Raw genomic sequence first — 26,381 nt, forward strand, 5'->3', positions numbered from 1 at the left:
GCAGGATATACTATAATTCTGTTTGTGATCCTAAATAGCTTTTTTTGTTCTGGGATTGATTTTTTTTATTTTTCTTAGTAATGGCTCATTTTTGTTATTTCTTTTCTACATACTCTAGTTTATTCACAAAATTTCCACATATCTCTAGTTTATTCACAAATTCTCTGACAGTAATAAAAATTCTCAAAGTGGTCAAATGTATCAGACATTCCAATTTCTCATGTGAGCCAGCATGGCTTTCTTCATCCCCCTGCTCTACTCTCTCTAGTTTGCTGTTATCTATTATCCCGGTACTTCCTTTCACCTCTCTCCTGGGTTTAGATCCCTTGTTTCCTAGATACATATTTTTCTTTTTTTTCTTGTGTAGAGCTCTGGGAAAGAGCACATAGACAGTAACTTTCTTTTAAGGCCTTATATTTCTGAAATGTCTTATTCCACTCTTTTTTAAAAATTGTTTATTTAATTGTTGTTCAAGTACAGTTTTCTGTCTTTTACTCCCATCCCAGTCCACCCCCCTCAGTGTACTTAGTGATGGTTTGGCTGAATATAAGCTCTGAGTTGGAAATAATTATTTTCTTTGAGTTTTGAAAACAGTATCATATTGATTTTTAGCTGCCAGTGTTGCTGTTGAGCAATGTCATTTTTTAAAAACTTTTTTATTGTTGTTCAAATACAGTTGTCTCCATTTTCTCCCCACCACTCCCCTTCACCCCAGCCACCCCGACTTCCCACCCTTGATTTTACCCCCCTTTAGTTTTGTCCATATGTCCTTTATACTTGTTCTTGAAAACCCTTTTCCTACTTCCCCCATTATCCCCTCCCACATCTCCTCTAGTTACTGTCAGTTTATTCTTAATTCCAATATTTCTGGTTATATTTTGCCTGCTTGTTTGGTTGGTGAGGTTCCACTTATAGGTGAGATCATATGGTATTTGTCTTTTACCACCTGGCTTATTTCACTTAGCATAATGCTCTCCAGTTCCATCCATGCTGTCACAAAGGGCAGGAGCTCCTTCTTTCTCTCTGCTGCATAAAATTCTATTGTGTAAATGTACTCATTTACTGATGGGCACTTAGATTGCTTACAGCACTTGGCTATTGTAAATTGTGCTGCTATGAACATCGGGGTGCATAGGTTCTTTTGAATTGGTGTTTCAGGGTTGTTAGGGTATAATCCCAGCAGTGGAATTGCCAGGTCAAAAGGCAGTTCCATTTTTAGTTTTCTGAGGAAATTTCATACTGTTTTCCACAGTGACTGCACCAGTTTGCATCCCCACCAACAGTGCACTAGGGTTCCCTTTTCTCCACAACCTCTCCAACACTTGTTGCCGAAGGAGGGGGCAAAGTGGACCAAAGTCTTTCTGATTCCTGGTCCATTCTATGGGACTTTTCCCTGTCTGGAGACTTTTCAGATAGACTCTATAAAAAGAGCATTAGTCTTTATAGTGATTACTTTCTTTGTAGTTTAAGTATGAAAATCTTTCTTCTCTTGGATTGTGTTGTTTTAACCAACATAAATCCTTGCCCTCTAAAGTAAAAGAAAACCTGAAGGACAATTTAATAATGCTTTTCAAGTACATATGGTAAAGGGCAAATATGCAAAGGATGATAGCTATCATCCTTTATATTTAGGAAATAAAAAAGTTACTAACTGAAACATAGGTTAGATGATTATTTCATAAACTATATCCCACCAAATGTTAAACTTCTCAAATATTGCATATTGTACCCTTCCCTTTCTTGTATTTTCTCATGAATTGTTAGTCTAAGAGGTCCCATACTAAACCTATTTAACTTTACTTGAGTAACATTTCCTAAATTTATTTGACCACCAGTATGTTTTCTTTTTAATTATTTAAAAAGGAACATCATTAACATATGTATAACACAGTTGGGGAAACGCCAGATAAGACGTAGACTTTCCTGGCTACAAAAGAGCAATTAAGCAATGGAATAAGTAACCAAGAGAAGCTGTGTATGTTCCTTTTCCAGAGGTCTTTAAAACAGGACATCTGTTTTAGGCGTAGTCTTGTTTGAACAATAGGACTGTGCTGGTGTTTCTTCCTCTTCCTGTCCCCTAGTGGTAGCATTGGAGGCTGTTAGCCCACCTTTTACATGATTCTAGTACTTTGGTTATTAATATCTACAAACATGACAACTACTACAATGATCATATTTATTGAGAACTTATTCAATGTCTGGCTCTATGCTAGATGCTTTAACAACTTCATAATGCAGTGCAGAGAATGCTAAGTGGGCAACAAAACCTGGACTCTTATTTAGTCAGCCTCTATCCTACAGGGTGCTCATGGGCAAATCACTTTGCCTCATTTTTCTTCATCTGTTATATGAGGAACTGAGATTATCTCAAAAAGACCTTTTCTACTCTAATATTTCAGGATGATTTTTGTCTCTGGGTATTAGCTATTACAATAGGGAAAGAATTAGAAAATTTTCAGGTCAATTTACACTGCAAAATGATTTGCATGAATGAATAAGGAGAGGCTGGATAAATGAGTTTGAACTATATTTATGCACACTATGATACTAAACTGAAACAAAGAAAATATTGAAAAATTATTTATTGTCTCTTTAAGGTCACTTCCAAGAAAACCACTAAGTTTTAGAGAATCTATGAAAGGCATTTTGCTGGCACATACTTTTATTGCACAGTTTAACACATTTTTAAGTGAAGCTTTCATTTGAGAATTATTCTTCATAGTATATCCCAGTCTCCTATACCCAGCATATTGAAGGCATTCAGTTTAGAAAGTTAAGTGTGCAGCCTATGGAGTTTTAGGCCCTCTGGGTAAATAATCCAGCTCTAATACTGTGTAACTCTGTGTTCTTAAACAAATTGCTTACTTCCATGTCTTTGCCTCAGTTTCCTCTTCTTTGAGGAGAATTATAAGTGTACCTGCCTCATAGGAATGTGAAGATTAAATGGGATAATCAAAATGTTGTATTTGGCACAATACTTAACAAAGATTTAGGGTTCTATTAATATTAGCTAATGTAATTTTTAAGGACATGCAGCATTTCCCCCAATATTCTAATAAAAATTTTCTCTTCATAGGGGGTCACATAAAACCTCAAAGGTAAATTGTGTAGTTCCAGTGCTTGGTTTAATGATTTAATATCATTTCTGACCCACTTTCATACTCTCAAATAATGATGCCTATAAGATTAGAGCCCTGGCTGGTGTGGCTCAGTGGATTGAACGCTGATCTGCCAACCAAAGGGTTACTGGTTCGATTCCCAGTCAGGGCACATACCTGGTTTACAGGCAAGTCAGGTCCCCAGTAGCTGGTACCTGAGAGCTCAATCCACTTTAATGTTTCTCTCCCTCTCTTTCTTCCTCCCTTCCCCTCTGTCTAAAATAAATTTTAAAAATCTTCAAAAAGAAAGATTAAAGAAGTTACTTTATTTTTCCTATTGGTTGTATTTTTGTTTGAAGTACATTGTACAAATGTTGTGCAAAGTCTGCTTACTGACTATAATAGAGTTTAAACCCAAGTTTGAAGGTCTAAGATAAAGAGCACATATTCATGTCCTTCCTCACAATGTCTGCCTAGAGATGTCTGCCTAATAGAAAAACACTAAAGGTTGTAAAATGGATAGATATACCTTAATGCAGCACACTCCTGTCACCCAGCTGGAAAGTTAAGACTCTACTACTTTTTCCTGAGAAGAGCTGTTGTTCATGCTAATATTTGGTTCATTTGTTCTTTCATGGGTAGTTGCACAGAAGAACAAAAAGCACCTACTCGACTTACAGCTTGGCAGAAACAGTAGCTTATGTTTTCTAGAGAAAAAATTAGAAGCAGGCTCCCTGGACCCATCTTCAAGACAAAATAAAGTAAAATGTCTAGAGAATCACTGTGCCTTCCAGTAAACATGGTCCATGAAGTCTTGGCCTGTTTAGGTCAACATGTCCTAGAATAAGAGGATAGGAAGAAGGTAAAGGGTGAAGGGAAAATGTGTATTTGAATAATATGTTATCATAGAGATGAAGAGACGAGCTGTTTTTCTTCCTTACTTTGTCTTTTCTACATGGGAATAAAAAATTTTGTAGGATCCTAATCTTCCTTCTGCAATTATCAAAATATAAAAACTGAGTATACAGTTGTTAAGGGGAGGGGCTATAGCTTAAATTGGATTTTATTTATGATATAGAATATCACCATCTTTTCTGTGGAGCTTATTAAGTCTTAGCAAAACTAAACCATTGAGAAAGTATCTTTATTTTTTCATTTTTCATAGAAAAATAGATACTTATTCTACCCTTCTCTATAAAATATCATTCAGTTGGCAAGCATTAAATAAACAACTGTGCATAAGTACTAAAGGGAAAACAAAATAATAAGACATTGTCTGTCCTTTTGCTCTAGTACTTGAAGTTGAATGGCAGAGATATTTTATCCGAATAATTATATTAGAGTTAAGAGAGAAGTACAAAATGTTGTGGGAACATAGGGAATGGAGAGTATTTTTAAGTTGGAGAACTAATGGAAGGTTTCATGGAGGAAGTAGCATTTGAACTATTGTAGGATTTCCCACTGCTGTGGGAAAGACTCATGGGATTGTGATGTGTAAAAATGAGGGATGAGAAGAAGATAGAGCAGCCTCAGTATGAACAAAGATGAACAGACTAGAAAATGTAGAGTATATTTAACCTGGTCAGAAGAGGATATACCTAGGCACAGACTACACCAAGAATGGGAGTGAGGATTGGGATCAATAGTGGAAAAGATCACTAGTGGGCAAAGCAAGTAAGGGATGTGCCAGGGAGAGACTCAAATGCCAAGCCAGGGTAGTTTAATTTTCTGTGTAGCTCAGAGCTTCTTCTGCTTTCCCACCAGTGTGCTCTTAATACAAGAATATGGCAAAAACATAGCATTCTTGGGGCCAGGGATGAATAGGTGGAGCACAGAGAATGTTTAGGGCAATGAAGCTCTTCTGTATGATACTTGTAGTAGTGGGTGCATGGCATTATACCTTTATCAAATCCCATAGAATGTACAGCACAAAAAGTAAACCCTAATGTAAACGATGGACTTTAGTTAATAATTATGTATTAATACTGGTTCATCAATTTGTAGCAAGTGTGCCACACTAATGTAAGTGTTAATACTAGGGGAAATCCAAGTTAATAATAGAGGAAATTGTGTGTTTCTAAGGCGTGGGAGAAAGGGGAAAGGCTATATGGGAGCTCTGTACTTACAGCTCAATTTTTATGTAAACCTAAAACCACTTAAAAAAATAAAGTCTATTATTTTTTTAAAATCATATCTTTTTGTCCATTAAATATACTACAAGTATAATTTTAGGAGTTTCATATTATATCTTTAAAATCACATGAATTTATTCTATTCATTTACACATAAATGACTATTTTAACATTAAAATTTCCCCCACAATGTCAATGAAATTGATGGCCTGTAAGGATATGATTTTTGTATTAAGAAGCATGACTTTGCCCTGGCTGATGTAGCTCAGTTGATTGAGCACAGGCCTGCGAACCAAAAGATCACGGTTCGATTCCCAGTCAGGGCACATGCCTGGGTTGCAGGCCAGTTCCCAGCAGGGGATGCATGAGAGGCAACCATACATTGATATTTCTCTTCCTCTCTCCTTCCCTTCCACTCTAAAGATAAATAAATAAAATCTTAAAAAAAAGAAGTATGGCTTTAGTTGACAGTCATTGAAGTCATGTTAAAAGTGAAGCAGAACAAAATTAAACCAGTAAAGTGATGAACAATCAATTTTTCTTGCAACACAGATATTTTTGCATCCTTATTTTCATTTCCCAGTCTTCATACAGAGGCATATACACTACCTTTAAGTCACTTAGTGAAACTTTATTTTGTTTACAATAAGCACAGTGACACATAGTTGGTAACCAACTTTTATGGATATTACAATTGAAACACGAGAGGTATATTTTGACATGAAAGTAATTTATACCTAGAAAAATGTAAAATAAACCTGCTGAGGAGATGGGCAAAGTAAATGGAGTGATCTGGGTTGCACAGGTTTAGATGTATTTTGAGACAAAGAATTCAGTTCACTGTGTGCTCCTGTCATTGAGAACACAAACTATTTTCTGCCTGTCATTGAGACCCATATGACCTTCAAGCTATCACCAATGCACATTCCTCTTTTTGGTGTGTAGTATTTACACTGTAACACAGATAACTTAAGGTTGTTTGGGTACTTACTTATGTAGATATTCAGCCATCTGAACTCAAATGGTGACTAATGAGTCCTCTTGGAACTACTGAAGCACATTCATAGGACTAGTCTCCTATTCACAAATAGTCTCCTTATTTGTGTGTTCAAGGAACTTTGTTTTCCTTATGAAGACCACAACTGGAATCTTTACCCTCATGCAAAAATCAGCCTTTGGGAGTAAATTCCTTAGTTCTCTGCTTGCTGAGAAAATACAAGAGACCCATTCCCAGATACCCATAGGAGAACAGCCCTTCCTCCATAAAACATTTTTATCAGTGAGAGAACACAGTTTCTGGATCAGTCTTGAGTTTGTCTCTACTTAGTAGCTGTTGGACCCTGGGCAAGTCTCTACTTCTCTAGTCCCAGCCTCCTTATCTCTAAAGTGGTGTTAATATCTTAGAGTAGAGTGTGTCTTCAGTCTGGGAGGTAGTCAATAAATACTAGTTTGCTTTCTCCCTTCCCTGCATCACACTAAAATTTCATCAATTCATTTAGCATTTAATAAATGTTTAATGAACACTTACCATCTCCTTTGCTAGGAGATGTGGATATTAATTACAAAAAAAGACAGATAAACATATGACCTCAGGTGCCCTAGAATTTATGAGCAATTCATTTTTTTGCCTTCAGTGTCCACAATCTCAAATTCCCATGCCTATTAGTATTTTTAACCAAAGAGATAACATTTAATATACTGTGACTGTGCTTTTGGCACCACTTTAATAGTCAACTGCTTTCAAGTAAACCAAGTCAGACAGGTCCTCATTGCATAAAAGTCTATCCGCTTCAGTCACACACAGGTCCACATTAAATACTTAGAACCAAAATCTCTCAGGGTTTCATTTCACTTACTGTGACCCACAAATCACATTTAGAAAAATGCATGTGGCATGTATCATCTTAAGCAGGAAATTCATAAAGCAATTATTCTGTGGCCTTAGACTCCATTCCAGTGTTCTTACCTTTGTTTTTTTACATGTTTTCTTATTTCCATTTCTTTTTTGTCTTGGGGTGGTTTAAAATTAATTCTGAGCTAGATTCTCATTTTAACATTTCCTCACTGATAATCAAATATGTTTTCACATACTCTAACTTCTCTATTCTCAATGTTGGTAATACCTTCTCCTTTTTAAGGAAAGCTGTATGCAAAGAAAACATATTTGGGTATTTTCATAGCACAGAAGAGATATTTTCTTTAAACATTGTTTATTTATTTATTTTTAGAGAAAGGAGAAGGCAGGGAGAAAGAGAGGGAGAGAAACATCAATGTGTTAGTCACCTCACATGCCCCCAGCTTGGGACCTGGCCCACATCCAGGCATGTGCCCTGACTGGGAATCTAACCAGCGACATTAAGAAAAAAATTGTTTTACAGTACAGTTAAATAATAAATCCTTATGTTAATTTAATATACCAACTTTTCACCCTGGCCAGCATGGCTCAGTTGGTTGGAGCATCATCCCATGGACCAAAAGGTCGTGGGTTTGATTCCTGGTCAGGGCACATACCCAAGTTTTTCGTTCGATCCCCATTGAGGTGTATATGAGGTGTAATAAAAGGTAACCACAGAAGGTACAAGAAGGCAAACAATTGATGTTTCTCTCTTACAGTGATGTTTCTCCCTCTCTGTCTCTCACTCCCCATCTTCCTCTTTCTCTAAAAGCAATGGGAAAAAATGTTCCCGAATGAGGATAAAATATGTGTGTGTGCACACATACACACGTGTATATGATGAGCAGTCATATATACATGTATGTGTATATGTGTATACACACACATCCCAACTTTTCTAATAAATATGAATGGAGGAGCAAATTTTTTATCCTAGAGAGAAAAATATTTAGGATATCTAATATCAAGAAAGTAGAATTGTCCTATAACTCCATACTCTTAAAAGTTATTAACAAACTTGATTGGTGATCTTCTATAAAAGATAATGACAACTGGGCTGTCTGCAGGACATTCATATTGGTGCGCTGTACACATTGATACTGTTATAGGGTTCTCTACTGTGATGTCCAGTTAAGCGGTGGCTTCCTTCTTTTAGTAAAACCATCTGGGCAGCACTAAAAAGGTGGTTATGTTCTCTTCTGTCATTGTGATAACCTAGATGAAATCCCTTTACCAAACATTGTTTCAGTTACCTTTCTGCATATCTTTAGCAGATTGTTCTATCCTCTAGCCCCAACTTCATAGCTGTCCTTTTTTACATTTCAGAAATTACCATGGTTGACACAGAGATGCCATTTTGGCCCACCAACTTTGGAATCAGCTCCGTGGATCTTTCTGTAATGGATGACCACTCCCATGCCTTTGACATCAAGCCCTTCACCACCGTTGATTTCTCCAGCATTTCTGCTCCACACTATGAAGACATTCCTTTTGCAAGAGCTGACCCAATGGTTGCTGATTATAAGTATGACCTGAAGCTCCAAGAGTACCAAAGTAAGATGTTTATTTTCACTTTAAGATGTTTATTTTCACTTTTATTTTCACTTCTAAGCTAGCATTAGACTAATCTCAATGACACTGGAGTAAGTCCTCCAGAGACTAAAACTATATAGAGAGGTTATTTACCATTCACTTAGTCATCCATTTATCAAGGAAATATTAAGTATTTATGATATGCCAGAAAGGAAAACAATGTATAAATACCCCAGATTATCCTCTCCTTTTTTCCCTTCTTCCTTTCTCTCTCCTGTTTTTCTTTTCTTACTTCTTCTTAGGAGCATTGTCCAGCATGATTATATTGCCAGGTGTAGCTGAGGCTGAGTAATAGTCCATCACCCAAACTTAAAACTCTTTTGGCCACTTGTAAGTTATTAAGTAACAGTTTGCTACCTTATCAACAATAAATTGCTAAGTTATAATCCAGTTTTCTAATTCTGCCATTTAAGAAGCTTACTGAAAACTGTTTAAGCACAAATTTAAATTTTGACAATTTAGCCTATTGATAAATCTTCATGTAATTAACTCACTTCACACTGAAACATCAGACCAAGAAAAACTAAACTGCACTTTTCAAGATAAAATAAATTTCTATGATGCTATTTCCTTGATTTTTATCTCTTTGTGTACTGATATGCTGGTTTTCCAAAGCCACCAGCTATGTAATTGGTAACCATTAGTTGACAATAAGAACTTCCTGTATTTCTAGTTTTCTTTAGATAAATACTAAACTTGGTTATATTTACGTGTGTGGTTTTCAGTTAAAGCCTAATACGGAAATATAATAGCTCTGACCCTAACCAATGGAAAGGTAGTGCTTACTTTCCATAGGTTGTTTCACTCTCTGTCAAAGATCATTTTACAAACCACTTTTTCTGACTCAACACTGATGGTAACCTGGTCTCTTATTTTTCATGTACCTTCAAGTTGGTCTTTTCGTTACCTTTTCATGGCAGTTTTCCTTCTGTGTTTCTTTTGCAAGAGTTTTAAAATACTTCTAAAATGCAACATTTAAATTAAAATACACAATTTAGTATTGTGAGAATGCCAAATACAGCACATTATGTAGTAAAATAACCTTAATTATGTCAAATACTATATGTTGTCTGTTAAAGCTTTAGTATTACAGGGTGTTGGAGGGTCATAGAACCACAGGCTTAATTCGCTTACCTGTTTTATTTATTCAGGTGAAGCTCAGAGGGGTTGTGACTTGTCTGTGATTACAAGGCCTACTTTTTTCTGTGTCTTTGCATGTTCCATGGTGCTACCACACTTAACTAATAAAAGTGTGGCATTAAAGCATACTATAGTACTTCCTCTATTGCCTTTTTAGCATTGTAATAATGACCTGCTCACATTTTTCTATACATAGGTGCAATCAAAGTCGAGCCTGCATCCCCACCTTATTATTCTGAAAAGACGCAGCTGTATAATAAGACTCATGAAGAGCCTACCAACTCCCTCATGGCAATTGAATGCCGTGTCTGTGGAGATAAAGCTTCTGGGTTTCACTATGGAGTTCATGCTTGTGAAGGATGCAAGGTAAAAAATAATTTTTCTCTTTCTTCAAAGAATGTGTTGAAAATTTACCTATTTTTTCATTTCCTGTTGCAAACTCATGACAAGGAATTGAAATAAAATTGTCAAAAAATTTAAAAAACTCATTATTTAGATGATATAGTATTTGAAACCAAAGAAAATTAATAAAAGCAGGATTACTTTGTCTCACTTTTTGTTCTTTAAATTGGACCTATGAGACACTGATCTAATTTAACCCTTGTAACTTGCAGTTTTATTATTTTTAAGTGACTTGATCTAGATATCAAGGCAAGATACTGATGAACTGGCCCAGAACCCAGATTTTCTGATTCTTCCAGGGGTTTTTTCACTGTACCATGTAATATTTTACACATGTAAGGTTTAACAGATTTAATAGATAGATAAATAGATAGATAGTCAGTCTTCATTTGAGCCTTGAACAGTCCTATAAGTTTGAACTCATTCATGGCCACTAACAGCTGTAGGAATTATGAATTAATGAGACTTTCTTGTGGTCATCCATTAGTAAACGGCAGGGCTAAGACTAGATAGAACCTATCTCATACAACTCCTAAGCCAGTTGTATTTTCTTATTCTTATGGACCGGTAAAGAGATATAACTATTTTTGAAAGGAGATACTTTTTCTCCTCACCTTTTTTCTTTTCAAAAAGAGGCATTTTGGAAAGTTTAGACATTTAGTAATATTTTGCCTGAGTATTAAGAAAATGTTAATCTACTGATATTTTAATATGTAGTCTTTTAAAATCATTAATTCTAATATACTAAGTGAATAAAATAGTAATAGAATAGTTTTTGTTATATGCTCCAGGGCTTAGAATAAATCATTCATATTTACCTTATAAAATAAATGTTTAGTTTTTATAATTTTTATGAATATAATTTATAAATTTTGTGTATTTTACAAATATAAAAATAATTATAAAATATGTATCTTATAAAATAAACACTGCTTATATTATATATCACATTTAGCCCTCAGTTGGGCTTTTTATTAAGAATAAAGGTATATAGCAGCTGGTAGGTAGGCATTAGAATATCTGCTTCCTGACTAGATTGTGGGCCAAAAAAAGGAAATTAATATTTATTGAATTTCTACCATGCAGATATTGTGCAAGATGCTTTTGTATATATCACTTTTAACCACATTCTGCCTAAGTTTTCACATCTATAAAATGATGGTGTTGATCTGTAGCTGGTGAGGCTCAGTTGGTTGGTACACGATCCCATAACCAAAAAATTGCGGGTTTGATTCCTGGTCAGGGCACAGGCCTAAGTTGTGGGTTCAGTCCCTGGTCTGGGCACATATGGGAGGTAATCAGTGTTTCTCACTCTTACTTCTTCTCTCCCTTTCTCTCTCTCTAAAAGCAATGAAAAAAAAAGTCCTCAGATGAGGATAAAAAAAATAAATAGTTGAATTAATTGAGTAAGTTGAATAGTTGAATAAGTTGAATTAAATGATCTCTAAAATCTTTGCAGTTCAAAGAGTTTATTACTCTGAGGCAACATAATAAAGTGAAAAGAGGTAAGCCAGTAGTCACTCGGGCGACTTGCCCAAAGTCACTAGTCAATCACATAAACACTTTAGCCCTTAAGTCACCATATGTGTAAAACAACTTTGTTAGATTAGCTATCCAAGGTCTTACTCATCTCTAAGGTCTAAAATTCTAAAATTACTGCTTGAAAAATGCCCAGCAATGGATGCTTTCATTTAACACATTTAAACCCATTGATTCTGTGATTAAAACCAAACTAAAATATCTGTGGTCTTACATGAAATAATTATGCATAGTTAGTTATTTAAGATCTCAATGAATAATAAAAGATGTCATTTTATTGCATTAGATTTATACAATTTTTTAGAGAGTTGTTGATAAATCCTGAGAAATACCTCAAGAATCCATTCAATTTTGGTCATCTTGGTAATTTATATTGATAAATAATTAAAAATGGTATAATTGGTTAAGTTTCCACAATAAATTATTGTTTTTATGGGCTGATACAGCACTTAGAAAACTAGGAAGTTTAAGTAAATAGTTTGACCATGTTTCTATTAGTCATACATTTGCAGAGAGTTAACATTTCTGAAAACAGCTAAAATTTGACAGACAGAAATATTGTCAGTAGTTGGTTATAGTGATAAAGGCTAAGTTCCAAAAGCACAAAAACTTTGAAGATAAAAGCAAGCAAAGAAGAAAGGTAGCAATAAAAAGGGAAAGAAGAGGGAGGAGAAAATCTTTATACCTTTAAGTTGGGAACAAAAAGGGTTCTACGGCAGAGACAGGGAGTAAACTCTTAATAAAACCTGAAAAATACAGGGGCGTTCTTAACCTACCACAGAAAAAAAAATAGATGAAAATTAAGGGTATTGTATACTTACATTCAGTAACTTACAAGTCATCCAAATATAAATTACAGACTTCCTAGACTAAAATATAAAGGTTATACTAACCTTGGGAGGGAAAATAGACATCTACTCACTTTAAAGATAAGAATAAGCAAAATGTTAGTGGAATAATATAATTTGTCTTTTACAAGTTAACAGTTCTCAAAATGTGGTCTGGATACTTCTAGGGGTCTCTAAGATACTTTCAAAGCACCCATGAGATTGAAACTATTTTCATAATAATACTCTGTTTTTATTTACCATTTTCACTTTCATTCAGGGGTATAAAGTGGAATGTTCTAGAAGCTACATGGCATGGAATGGCAAGACAGCTCTGATGGCTAATGAAATATTTGCCTGTATGTTCTTACACATAAAAATTTCTCAGTTTTAACTTCTATTCGGGTAAATACCATAAAGATAGCCTACATAAAATAATGCTCTTTGCAGTCCTCAGTAATTCTCAGGAGAGTAAGAGGTCCTGAGACCAAAAAGTTTGAAAACCACTGTTATAAGCCACTGAGGCTGGAGAAGTAAATGCTCATTCCTTGCCACTCTGGAACTAAACAAATCTGCTGCCACACAGTGCAGCTTCATTAGACCAGTGGCTGTCAGTAATCAAAATAGCTCCTTAGCTTGTCAACAATACTCAGTGATAAGCCAAGAAAGTCAATGTGTTTGACTCATCTGCATGTTTTTCTGGAAGGTGCTTTGGCCATTTAATGTTTGCCATTTTGTAGTAGAATATAGGCTATACATACCAATGATTAAAATATAGTTGACCACAAACCTGCAGACTAATGTATGGATTGAAAAGGATAGTTATATTGCTTAAGATAGCTGTTAGCAGGTCTTAAGCAATTTCACAATGCCAATGGAACAAGTTTACATTAGTGACCCTTGCCAAAATTCAAACAGGAATTAAAAACTTGGGTTTGGATTAAAGTAAAATAGTGACAGGTTCTTGGGTATATTAATATTGCAGACTTAGGTAAAATACAACCTTTAGCTACTGAAAGATATAAATACCTTAGAGCTTGCAAAGCTGACAATTTTGGGGGGTTACAATTTGGACACTTACCATTGTTTTTTTCTCTATTAGGTTTCATCATATTCTTGTATCTTTAGTGAAAGGTTACTTTAGAACCATAGATTTACCTAAAGATAGAAGTAAATACAGTTCATCATACAATCCAGTAAAACCTATTTTTATATTTCTACATAAAACACTACTCTAGGAAGAGTTTTTTGTATATTCCCACCTGCCAAAGGTAGCTCAGTGATTCACCTTCTATGTGCCATTTGTTTTATAGGAGAGATGCACGCAGGCCAGCCTGCACAGGGCTTTAATCTCATTGTAAACTTAACAATACCATTGTTAGATCACATTACACACATGCATGGAGTTTTGTTAAAAATCAAGCAATTAAAAAGAAGTTAAGAGAAAATACTTTTTAAAGGCAAAAGAAACAAACCTCACCTTCCCATAGACAAATATGAAGCCTTTAGGATTTATACACAAAACTGAATTGGTGACTGATACATCTCCAGCACACCAGCTCACAAACTTCATGATAATTATGAGAGTAAGTTGTTGAAATTGGACATTGTTTTGTGGATTCTGAAATAATAAGAGTGTTTCTTTATTAGTAATATGAAAAACTTTGTAGAAGCCTGTGCCATTCTTCAAATCAATAAATATTTTACAGAAAGACACTTAGTAATGGCTTTATATCTTCCTTGCTAGATTTTTTAAATTTAATCCTTATTGTATTTTTATTACCATTTAGTTCCCTTATAACCCCCACCCCACCCCAGCAATCACCATATTGCTGTCCATGTCCATGAGTGCTTTTTTTCTTTATGCTCAATCCCTCCACACCCTAACCACCAGGACCCTGAACTAACTGTCATCTACTCTTTTGCTTGTTAGTTCAGTTTGATCATTAGATTCCACATATGAGTGAAATCATATGGTATTTTTCTTTCTCTGACTGACTTATTTCACTTAGTATAAGTTTCTCCAGGTCCATCCATGCTGTAGCAAAGGGTAAAATATTCCTCTTTTTACAGCCAAGTAGAATTCCATTGTGTAAATGCCCCTTAGTTGTTTTATCCACTCATCTACTGATGGACACTCAGGATCCTTCCATATCTTGGCAATTATAAATAATGCTGCAATGAACATAGGGGTGCTTATGTTTTTTCAAATTAGTCTTTTGGGTTCCTTCAGATATATCCTCAGAAGTGAGATCACTGGGTCACAAAGCAGATCCATTTTTAATTTTTTGAGGTATTTCCATACTGCTTTCCAAAGTGGCTGCACCAGTCTGCATTCCCACCAACAGTGCAAAAGGGTTCCCCTTTCTCCACATCCCCACCAGCACTTGTTGCTTCTTGATTTATTGTTGATAACCATTCTGACAGGTGTGAAATGATATCTCACTATGGTTTTAATTTGCATTTCTCTGATGATTAGTAGCATTGAGCATCTTTTGTTATGTCTGTTGGCCATCTGTATGTCCTCTTTGGAGAAGTGTCTATTCAGGTCCTTTGCCCAATTTTTAACTGGATTATTTGGTTTTTTGGTGTTGAGTTTTGTAAGTACTTTATAAATTTTGGATATTAACCCCTTATCAGATGTATTGGTGAATATGTTCTCCCATCATTCTGTGGGTTGTCTTTTAATTTTGTTGGTGATTTCCTTTGCTGTGCAGCTAGATTTCTTAAAAACATCAAATGGCAAGAAACCATTGGTTATCATGAAGTTATTGTTTAGGAAAAGAATAAATCAGAGTTCCAAGTGGTGTGCTGGATTCTATATATATTGTTCAGTTCAAGGGTTTATGTAGCTGTATAGTTCGTAAATGATATTAAGAAAGACTATCCATCCTTTAACATTAAAAGATCCTGAATCATAACAAAAAAGATATAATATACTTTGAAAGACATCATGAGTCCAAACAAAAATTTGCATAAGGGTTAAATTTAACATAATTCTCTTATCAAAAGGCTTCTTCTCCAGCCATGCCAAATAAATTGAGTATTCTGGGACCTGCCTCATTGTCAACTAGCCAAGCAGCATTTTCAACCACTAAAACTAGTTTGAAAAAGTGAAAACCAATGAGGGAATATTATAAAACATATATGATCACAATGGTAAAAATCAAAATGAAGTATCCCACCAACATTTATCAGTGAGAACAGTTGTCCTCCATGTTAGTTATTAGCATTCTTTTAATGAGTGAAAAAAATCTTTAATATTCAAAGGTCCTCAGAACCCTTGGGTAATTAAGGAGGCTTTGACTTCCTACATAGGACATATTCTTTGAGATATTTCTTATCTCACATGAGGTAGGGAAAACTCTCCGAACAACCAACAGTTACAAAACAAACAAATCCTAGGTCTTGAGCTGTGAGCTGCAAGCACTTAGAAGGGTTGGGTTTCCCTCATAACAGATGCCCATAGGAGTACTCAAGTGCAGTACCGCTTCAAATGCAGGTACCTATAGCAGTATTTGGAGCCATCGGTGAAAAGAGACTTTGAATTAGGCCCAAATTCTCAAGGGAATCTGAAATAGTCTTAAGTCAGTGGCACCCCTGCCTTCCAACAGAAGCATTTTCAAATTCTTTTTGGAGGAAAGAATTCCTAGTTTAGACTCTGTAGGATTCCCATAGTTTAAGGTCAGGAAATGAGTTCAAAATAAACCATCAGTAAGCACATAGAAAGCAGTTGACTTGAATGACATTTATCAGAAATGAACAAAACTGAATTCAGACCCCTTAGCCCCTACCAATGGGATATTGGGAAAGCAGAGATTGGGATTGGATTGGCAGATACAGATAGGACAGCTGTTTATATTTTTTAAAAGAGGGCAGAATCACAGTAAGCAACAATAGACCATCAGGAATAACCATGTAGATTTGGAAAATAAACCAAGTGAAACTTCTAAAAGTAAAAAATATATAATTATTGAAATAAAAAAGTCAATGGTAGGGTGAAATAGCATACTGCACACAGCAAAAGAATGTTACTGAACTGGAAAATAAATGCAAAGAAACTGCTGAGAATGAGACTCACAGTGTCTCAAAGAATATGTCCTATCCAGAATCTGCTAGAATTTGAAGCCTCTTTTAGCTCTTGAAGGATTAATAACATTTTTGAATATTAAAAAACTATGTCTTCTTCACTGATGAATAGAAGAGTTATGTACAGAACTGTTCTCGTGGATGAATTTTTGCCACTGTAATTATGTATTTCTGTGATCTTGATTGGTGGCTGTTTTGATGTTGACTTTTGCAATCAATATTAGAGAGTACTTAATCACAAGAAGATAGAAAATATAAAAGAAAAGGATAGAATAAGAAAGTCTAGCCCTGGCTAGTGTAGCTCAGTGGATTGAGCACGGGCCTGCGAACCAGAGAATCGCGGTTTGATTCCCAGTCAGGGCACATGCCTGGGTTGCAGGCCAGTTCCCTGCAGGCCAACTCCCAGCAGGGGACACACGAAAGGCAACCATACATTGATGTTTCTCTCCCTCTCCTTCCCCTCTAAAGATAAATAAATAAATAAAATCTTAAAAGAAAAAAAGAAAGTCTAATGCTTATTTAGTTAGAGTGTACAAACTTATGAACATGTAAAACTATGATGTGAAAAACAGCATGCCCAAGAAGATGAATAAAAAGAAATTCATGTTTAGACACTGCAATAAAAATTGCGGAATACTAAAGACAAAGAGAGTATGTAAAAGCAACCAAGAGAAAAGACAAAAACACCTTCAAAGTTGATTGACAACAGACCTCTCAACAGCAGCGGAAGCACAACGACAATAGAATTCAAAGTGAAATAGAAAATAACTGAGTACGCTATATCTTTCTTTTTTTTAGTACCCTATATCTTTCAACATTGAGAGTGAAATGAAAATGTTTATAGGTTAAAAAGCAAAAAAGACAAATAATAAATTTCAAGGATAGTGAGCCATAGACAGGAGAAGATATTTGCAACACTTATATCAGACAATGGACTCATATCTAGAGTATAGTAAGATTATCTAAAATTCAATTTTAAGAAAAGACAATCCACTGGAAAACTGGGAAATGAAAAATCAGAGAAATACAAATTAAGGTCCTAATTCGATTCTATTTTACACATACTACATTGTCAAAAATTAAGATGCCTAACAATACCAAGTGTTGGAGAGAATATAACTTCCATAAGCTAATAGTGGGAGTAAAAATTGGTGTAAACACTTGGGCAAACAATTTGGCATTGTCTTGTAAACTTAACATTCAAATGTTATATAATCCAGAAGCTCTACTTCTAGGGGAACTTTTGTATATGTGCATTATAAAATAAAAAATATTTATAGAAGCACTACTTATAATAGAAAAAGTTAGTAAGAATTCAAACATACAACATAAGAGAGCAAATTAATAAATTGTGGCACAGTCATATAATAGAATATTATACAATTGTGAAAATGAATAAACCATAGCTTCTCACAAGAAAAGATAAATTTTAGAAACCTAAGACTAAATTTTTTAAATGAAAATTTCTTAAAAAGACATGAAGTATGATAGCATTTAATAAAGCCCCAAAACAATCATAACTAAACAATGTATTATTTAGTTCTACATATTGTGTAATAAAACTATATTTTCTTAAAAGTCAAGGAAATGATAAATCAAAATTCAGAATGATAACCACCAAGGGCACACAAGTGCGGGAGTTGAATAAGAGAAGAATACATAAGTATTCTGGTCATGCTTTTAAATCTTGGGTTGGATAACAGGCTCATGTGTGATAATTATCTTGTTATATTTTATAATACATTTGTTTTCTACATGTTTGTAATTAATATTAATAAAATAATATTGAAAATAAAAGGAAGAGAGTATGCCAATGGCCTTGTAAGACGGCAGTTACAGTTTAGAATCACGGAATATCAGAAATGGAACTGCCTCCTTACTTTCCACATAGAATGCGTGAGCCCCAGTAGGGAAGTTAAGTGACACATGTTTATTCAGCAGATTTTAATGGAGAACTATCGTTGGCGCCTGGGTTACATCCAAGCGTGGAAGATACCATCCCTGGCCCCATAGAGCTCACAGTTTTAGTTGGGCATTGGGAGAGGGGCAAGAAAATAAACACAAATGTAGTAAGTAAATTATATTGTATGCTAGAAAGTCCTAAATCTATTGAGAAAAAAAGAAAAACAAGGGCAAAGTAAAAGAGATGAATATTTCCAGAGGAAAACTGGGGGCAAGGACAGGCCACAGTGTTAAGTAAGGTAGATAAGCTTCACTGAGAAGTTGAGGTTAGCAAAAACTTGAAGGCAGTGAAGGAAACAGGCAAGTGTATATTTAGAGAAAGAGCTTTCCACATGAGACAAAGAAATCAGGGGTGACTTCAAGGATTTTGGCTTGAGCACATGAGAGGGTGGAGTTGCATAAACTGAAATGGAGAAGCTGAGGTGAAGTAAGTTTGTGGGGTAAGTTCAGGACTTTAATGTAGAATATGCTGGGTTCAAGATGGCTATTAGATTTCCAAGTGAAGATGTCAAGTAAGCAGTAGAACATACTTGTCTAGGGTTCAAGATAGAAATGTGGAGAAAGTCAAATGACATCAGTGACAGAATCAACACTAGTTCAGTGCTTTTTGTACCAAACAGAATGAGACAAATTTGAAAGAATTGAGAACTGAGTTTCATTAAAATGAACACAATAGAAATGAACATGAGTACTCTGAACAAAAAAGTAGAGTTAGAAAACATTTCTTTTTTTTTATTTTTATTTATTTATCTTTAGAGGGGAAGGGAAGGAGAGAGGAAGGAAACATCAATGTATGGTTGCTTCTCGTGCATCCCCTGCAGGGAACTGGCCCCTGCTGGAAACTGGCCTGCAACCCAAGCATGTGCCCTGACTGGGAATCGAACCTCGATCGTCTGGTTCGCAGGCCCGCGCTCAATCCACTGAGCTACACCAGCCAGGGCTTAGAAAACATTTCTGACTTTTTCCAGAATTTTTTTTAGATCTTTCCAAAAAAATATAAATATAGCAGTATTCAGTTAGCATCAAATTGACATATTTGCTATTTTGAGATAACAGTTGATTTTCTGAGGACCTATTTATTACTTACCATATTATTTTCTTTTTTTAATTTTTATTTATTTTTAAAGATTTTATTTTCAAAGAGATGGGAAGGGAGAGAAAAAGAAAAGGAGAGAAACATCAATAAACAAAAAAAACATGGATTGGTTGCCTCTTGCATGCCACCAACTGGGGACCTGGCCTGCAACCCAGGCACGTGCCCTGACCAGGAATTGAACTGGTGACCCTTCAGTTGATAGGCCAGTGTTCAGTCCACTGAGTTACACCAGACAGGGCTCATGTTATTTTCTATTATTTCTTTTTGTTTATAGGCTACAACAATTATGGAACACATGCACTTTCAGCTGCACAAATAAATGAAACCAATTCTGCAGGATATTATGCAACAGAGAATTCCAAAAAGTTATCCACATGTGGATTTTTATTGGCCCTGATCATGTATTATGATGAAATGATTATAACTTTGCCAAACTGTTTAGTGCAATTATAAGGGCTTGGCATGCTCTTGGAATAGTTTGCAGAGATACTGAACTGATTAATTGATGTTTTATTTGTACTTTTTAGAGCATGCTGAAATCCAAATGTAAAGCCAAGATACACTGAATGACATTAGTTTGATGTGGTCACTTTCTAAGAGCTAAAACAGGACACTGGAAATCCTTATGCAGTTCCAGAAAGGTTAAGTGACTTGCCTAAAGTCACCAGTGCCAGAACTGTGTGAAGCACCTGCCTCTTCTGGTATCCAGGCCAGTGCTCCTTTAACCATACATTGCTGCTTCAATGCATCACAAAGACTTATAATTTGCTTCTTTCTTTATTATCTCTTTGCAGGGTTTCTTCCGGAGAACAATCAGATTGAAGCTTATTTATGATAGGTGTGATCTTAACTGTCGGATCCACAAAAAAAGTAGAAATAAATGTCAGTACTGTCGGTTTCAGAAATGCCTTGCTGTGGGGATGTCTCATAATGGTAAGTGAGGGCTTAGCTCCATGTATTATATTATTCTCATTATGGCTGCCAGATCAGTAGACATAAAGGCCATTGATGAAAACATGCAGTTATTCCACAGAATGCCAGATTTCAGAGTATTGCACACTGACAAAGCATTTCCCATTTAGGTCAGAGCTTTTAAGCTGTTAGTGAGGAATCCTCTCTGTGGTTGGGCATGTGCCATGATCAGAGTAAAGACTTGAAAATCTGGGAGGTGATGGAAATAATTGTAGTACTTTAGAACAAATATAATGATATTTGTGATTATATTTTATGTTGCTTTAATAGCATAATAAACAGATTATACTTTACTTCTACATATCAATAGTTTCTTTCTAATTTAAATATAATAATTTTGCAGATATCTGGGTATGGAACTTTAGTTGGCTTATCAGAATTTAGATTTATATATTTTCTATTTATTATGCAAAGATGAGTGTAGCTATAGCAGTAGTCTTGACTTTGAGCATCATACAAACTTGTCAAGAAATATTTTAAAGTTCCACAAAACTTCAGTATTTGCAGAAAGATAGGAGAATAAAACTTTCTACTCTTTAAACCCATATCTAAAATCAAGCTTATGAATTGGAGTGTTGACCTAATGAGAAGAATGGAGAAGACCCGAGAAGACCCATGTTTCCATGAACTGTAGAGCTAACTCAACAAAGTCCTGGAAGATAGGCCTGTTTGAAGAAGTAGTTCTTGATTTCTGTTTAGCTCTGACTGATTAACTAGATTATAAAACAAATTTTGATGTAATGATATTATTATATTTTTTAAGTATTAGTCAGTTCTTTAAAAACCCATTATGGGCTCAAGAAATGTAAAATGTGAACGTGATCAAATTGAATCCAAACTCTCATTTCATTGGATATCCTGGTTTTCCTTTCTTTTGCCTTCATCTCTCTCAAAACTGATCTGGGACGAGGATAATCTCACTCTCTCTCTCTCTCTTTTTTTACTGTATTTTTATTGTTTACACTTTTACAACTGTTCCTATTTTCACACCCTTCGCCTCCGCCTCCCTCCCCCTCTTCCCTCTGGTCATCACCACATTGTTGTCTGTGTCCATGGGTTATGTATGTATGTTCTTTGGCTAATCCCTTCCTTTCTTTATCAGTACCCCTCTCCTTTCCCTTCTGACAGCTGTCAGTCTGTTCCATCTATCCATGGAATCTTTACATCGGTCTTCATCTATAAGGACTCCAAAGCATCTTTGAAAATTCAATTTTTGCTCCTTATGCTGATGTTTCGTTTTCGCAGTGGAAATCATCAAGATATTTTGGAATCACTAATTGGTTGATAACCTACTCTTTAAAAATAGTTTTAAAATTATATTTTTATCATTAAGTGGTTCATTTCCTCAAAGACAAGAATGTATTATGAATAGATCTATTAGCTGTAGTAGACAGGAAGGAAATTTGGTCTAACTTTCCTCAACAGTTAATGCATCTGCTGTGTAGCAGTATGCAACTGCAGTCATTGATTGCAAAATAATTTGCTGCTTTAATATCATCTATTTTCTTTTTATTTCAGACCTCATAAAACACAGGGCATGTTTTCATGCCAAGGGTTGTATATTAGGTGATGAAATCAAGTTGCAATAAACGTCATTTATCTTTATGAAGAAATCTTTGATTTGAGGTCATTATCTGTAAGACTGCCTTGAAAAGCATGCCAGTTCTGCTTTTAATGCTATTTACTTTTTGCCCTTTAAAAAATCGTCACTTCACACATCGGTGTAAAATATATTTCCTGTTGCTTCTACATATTCGTGTAAAATATTTCTCATATTTCTTATTGTTTATAGGCAAATAACATTTAAAGCCCAACCTATGGTATTGAGGATATAATTTTCTCTTCCCAGAAAAGTCAAAGAAAGCTGTTATGAACTGAGTAAGGTCATCTTTGGACATCTTGTGACTATTTAAAAAAAGGAATTAAACATCATGGCATCAAAGGCTTATACAGTTTAACACTTACAGGAGTGCAAACATGACTAAGAGAATCCCTTCCCAGAGGTTTTTATGGTAATGTGTTTGCTGCAGAGAGAAGAAAACATTCATTTAATCTACACATAAGAAAGGGAACTCAACGACTAGATTTTGATTAGTTTTCTCTGTTTTCCTGATGAAGGAACCATTTTTAAATACAAAGTTTTCTAGGAGATCATGGTAACTATTTAAAATTAATTGCTTTGGCAATGTGAGGCCAACTATAATGAGATTTCCATTAATACAAAATGCCTTTTTGTTAATGTTTTGTGTGAGTGGTCCTCAATGTAATAACCCAGCAACTTAATAAAGAGGCATCTAGCGTTATACCAAAATCAGCACCTCACTGTTTTCAGTATGCACAAGAAGAAATGAACATTCCCCCGAAGTAAATTTGTTTCTTTCTGTGTTACTTTTATTTTTATTCCTTGTCACTGTGTAGTCCATTCTCTGCATTTAGCTTCCATGTTAGCTACACACTCCCAGCTTTGAAGGACACTTCTAAAGTAACCTTCAAGGAACCCTAAGGCCCTGGAAAATGTTGTTGGAAAATCACTGAAATCAGCAGTTGCTAACTTCTTTTAACTTTGAAAAGTCTATGATACAATGTAAGTCAAACAACCTACCTCACGTAAATTTTCAACTAATTATTTCATATCTTACAGACAATGTCACAGTCTTCCCACATATTTAGGCAACTGATACCTGTCAGTCACCTGAATTTAAAAGTCTTCACCTGTATGATTTGGTACCATAAAGATATAATTCATATGCTCGAATCATGTCTTCTGTATGTTCTGATCAATTGCTCACTAGCATAGGGCAATACATTTGATGATTGCATAATGGTACATTTTGATTGTGATGTGTAGCCTATAAACATCATAGAAAGACATGATTTCAGCATTTTTCCAATTAGAAACCTAACTGTTTCTCAAATACCTGTTTTCAGCATTGGCTAGAAAAAGCACCCAGTTGTTGGATTGATGTACTTGATAAGAAACTTTTTGTTTTACAGTAATTATCAAGATAAACATATATTGCCATGATTTTGGTCATTTAATAATCTGTCATTTTTAGACTATGGGCCAATCCTGCTGATTGCTCCAAAGTCTTCTTGAGTCATCTCAAGCATGGTCAGCCCAATACCCTGTCCAGACATCTTGAGAAGAAGGCTCCAAAGACAAGTAAAGCAGAAATAAAGAGCTGACTTCCTAGGCTGCCCAGAATTAACTTACTAAGGGATTATTACATCAGCTACTATTTGTTTTATGTTTTGAATTAATAAAACAGGTATCCGCAGAATCTTGATAAAAATACTCTCATAGATTAATGTTGCCTCCTCAGTCAAATAGGCACTTACATGTTTTTATAGGTTTTTAAAGTGTCAGTTTTGTTTTCAAGTCCTGCTGTCAAAATCTCTGACATTAATCATATTTTTAAATGTACCCTTTTATTTTTAATGAGATAATTTAGTCATTAAGAATTTTGACTAGTCAATATTTCATATTCAGAGATGCTTTTCATGTCTGGAGTAAATAATAAAATAATAAGTGTTGGCTCTGCAGAAAAAATAATCATGTAGAGAAGAATTGAATTATGTTAATTATGGTTCACTCAGCTAGGTTTTTCCCTAGGTCATTGACATTTGAATAAAAATTATGTTTTTCATAAATATAAAAATTAGTGAAACCTTAGCTTTGCTGATTAGGATGTCCTATTATATAAATGATGGGTTTTTGTAGTTTTTAAAAAAGGCTGACAACTTAAAAATAATTTCTCAGTAGCTTCATAAAAATTCAGAAAAGTGGTTTCACAAATTTTTGTGGCACTCAGCATTTTTAAGGTAGTTCCTTTCTTCATTGTAAACAGAAGCTCTGGTGTATATTGCAAAAAAGAAAAACGTGGATGGCAAATAAATTTAAACTTCAACATGTTACTCTTTTTTTTTAGTCTTCTTTGTGATATCAAGGAAAATTCCCCAAATGTTAACTTTTAGGAAAATATAACAGTAAAAAGTCATAATGCACATAGCTGGTATGTTACTCAAGCCTGCCTGGCCTTCGTGATCACTTACAGTCTAGCCTCCACCACTTCATCCCACTGCTGCTCATTTCCACGTAAATTTCAGACAAACTGTGTTCTTTGCTCTTCCTGGAAAATGCCTGTGGGCCTTTGTGTACTATGTCCTTCAGTTCCCTATTTAAAAAAAAAAAAAACAAACTACCTGGTATTCAAGGCTCAGTTCAAATGTCTTCTCTTTCATAAGACTTAATTCCCCACTTTCCCTCTTCTCCTGTTTCATACCTTTCTCTAACATCACATCGTGCCTTTTTTTCTTTTTTTAATCGTTGTTCAACTACAGTTGTCCCCATTTTCCCCTCCACCACTCTCCCCTACCGCACCCACACCCACCTCCCACACTCAATCCTACCCCACCCCCCATTGTCTTTTTCCATGGGTCCTTTATACAAGTTCCTTGGCTACCTTTCCCCTTCTTTTCCCCGTTATCCTCCTCACCCCTCCCCTCTAGGTTCTGTGCCTTATAAAGCAAGATAGTGATTATATCTGCTAACGAAAACCAAACTACTATAGACAACAGTAAAAAGGATAAGTAAAGCTGAGGACAGGGAAGGAATCAGGGAAATTTATGAGAACACCAATAGTATGTTATGAACTAAGACATTGGGATGGGTGAGAAGAAATGGAATTGAGAGAAGTATCAGAACAATGACCAATGAATGTAAATGTCTGCAGGGAGAGAGACTGTCAAGACTATTCAAGGTGTCTAGTTTGGCTGATAAAATGAATTAACCAAAAAAGGAAAACAGGACGAGGAGACAGTTTGGAAGTTTGACAGTTTGGAAATGAAAAGTTCGTTTACATATTGTAGTTGAAGTGCTTATGGGATAGCCAACATCCGTGTATAAAGGACTCTAGGAAGAAGTGAAGAATAAGGATCCAGATCTCAGTAAAGAGAAGGCAGGAGTCACTGGCACATCTTGTGAGTAAGAGAGAAGATCAAACTAGGAAGAACAGAACACAAGTTAAGGAAGGAAGTACGGAAAATAGCATGCAGAAAGAGGAGAACCAGAAAAGCACAAACCAGCACCAAAAGAAGGTGGAGAATATCAGCAGCATTAAGAGACTGCTGGAGAGCACAAGTAGAAGAGCTTAGAGGAGGCCCCCAGATCTGTCTGTGAAAAAAGAATGAGGGACTTCTAAGAGCAGAGTTTTGGTAAATTTAAATGAGGTGAAAGCTAGATGGCAGTGGGTGAAGAAGTAAATAGTAAGTGACAAATGCAGGTGGAGAGGGAGGCCTACTCTTCCAGTAACTTCAGTGGTGGAGGAAAAAATAGCATGAAGGGGGTTGGCGGGGGCGGGTACACTAGGATCACAAACCTTAAACATCTGCTTAGGTGAAAAGGAAGGAACTAGTAAAGAGGGGTACATGAGAGAAAGGATAATCTGTGTATATATTTAGGATCTCTTCTATGAGACATGTTCTTTTTATCCTTGGCCACCCCCTACCCCATCCAGTCTGTCTAGCACAGTGTTTTGTATCAAATAGGCATTCGTTGAATGAATTCAGTGATGTCATAAGACTTAAAGAAATCAGATTGAATCAGCAAATGAGGCAGTGGTGTTTTGTTTATCTCTA

At 35.3% G+C, this 26,381-nt stretch overlaps 1 protein-coding gene across 6 annotated transcripts in view; it reads left to right on the plus strand.

Annotated features, from left to right (window-relative positions):
- PPARG (peroxisome proliferator activated receptor gamma) overlaps positions 1–26,381 on the plus strand; it is a 145,858-nt gene that overhangs the window by 84,777 nt on the left and 34,700 nt on the right. For 5 of the 6 annotated variants that reach the window (XM_037050824.1, XM_037050816.1, XM_037050841.1 and 2 more), the window contains 3 exons: positions 8,451–8,678; positions 10,054–10,223; positions 20,567–20,705. In XM_037050824.1, the coding sequence (XP_036906719.1) occupies positions 8,459–8,678; positions 10,054–10,223; positions 20,567–20,705 (529 nt within the window). In that variant the 5' untranslated portion in view covers positions 8,451–8,458. Of the gene's footprint in view, positions 1–8,450; positions 8,679–10,053; positions 10,224–20,566; positions 20,706–26,381 lie in introns of those variants that run through there. The other variant, XM_037050850.1, reaches the window with a different exon arrangement.

This window comes from Sturnira hondurensis, unplaced genomic scaffold (genome assembly GCF_014824575.4).
Source record: "Sturnira hondurensis isolate 20B ecotype Veracruz unplaced genomic scaffold, ASM1482457v3 Scaffold0000867, whole genome shotgun sequence".
Taxonomy (NCBI): domain Eukaryota; kingdom Metazoa; phylum Chordata; class Mammalia; order Chiroptera; family Phyllostomidae; genus Sturnira; species Sturnira hondurensis.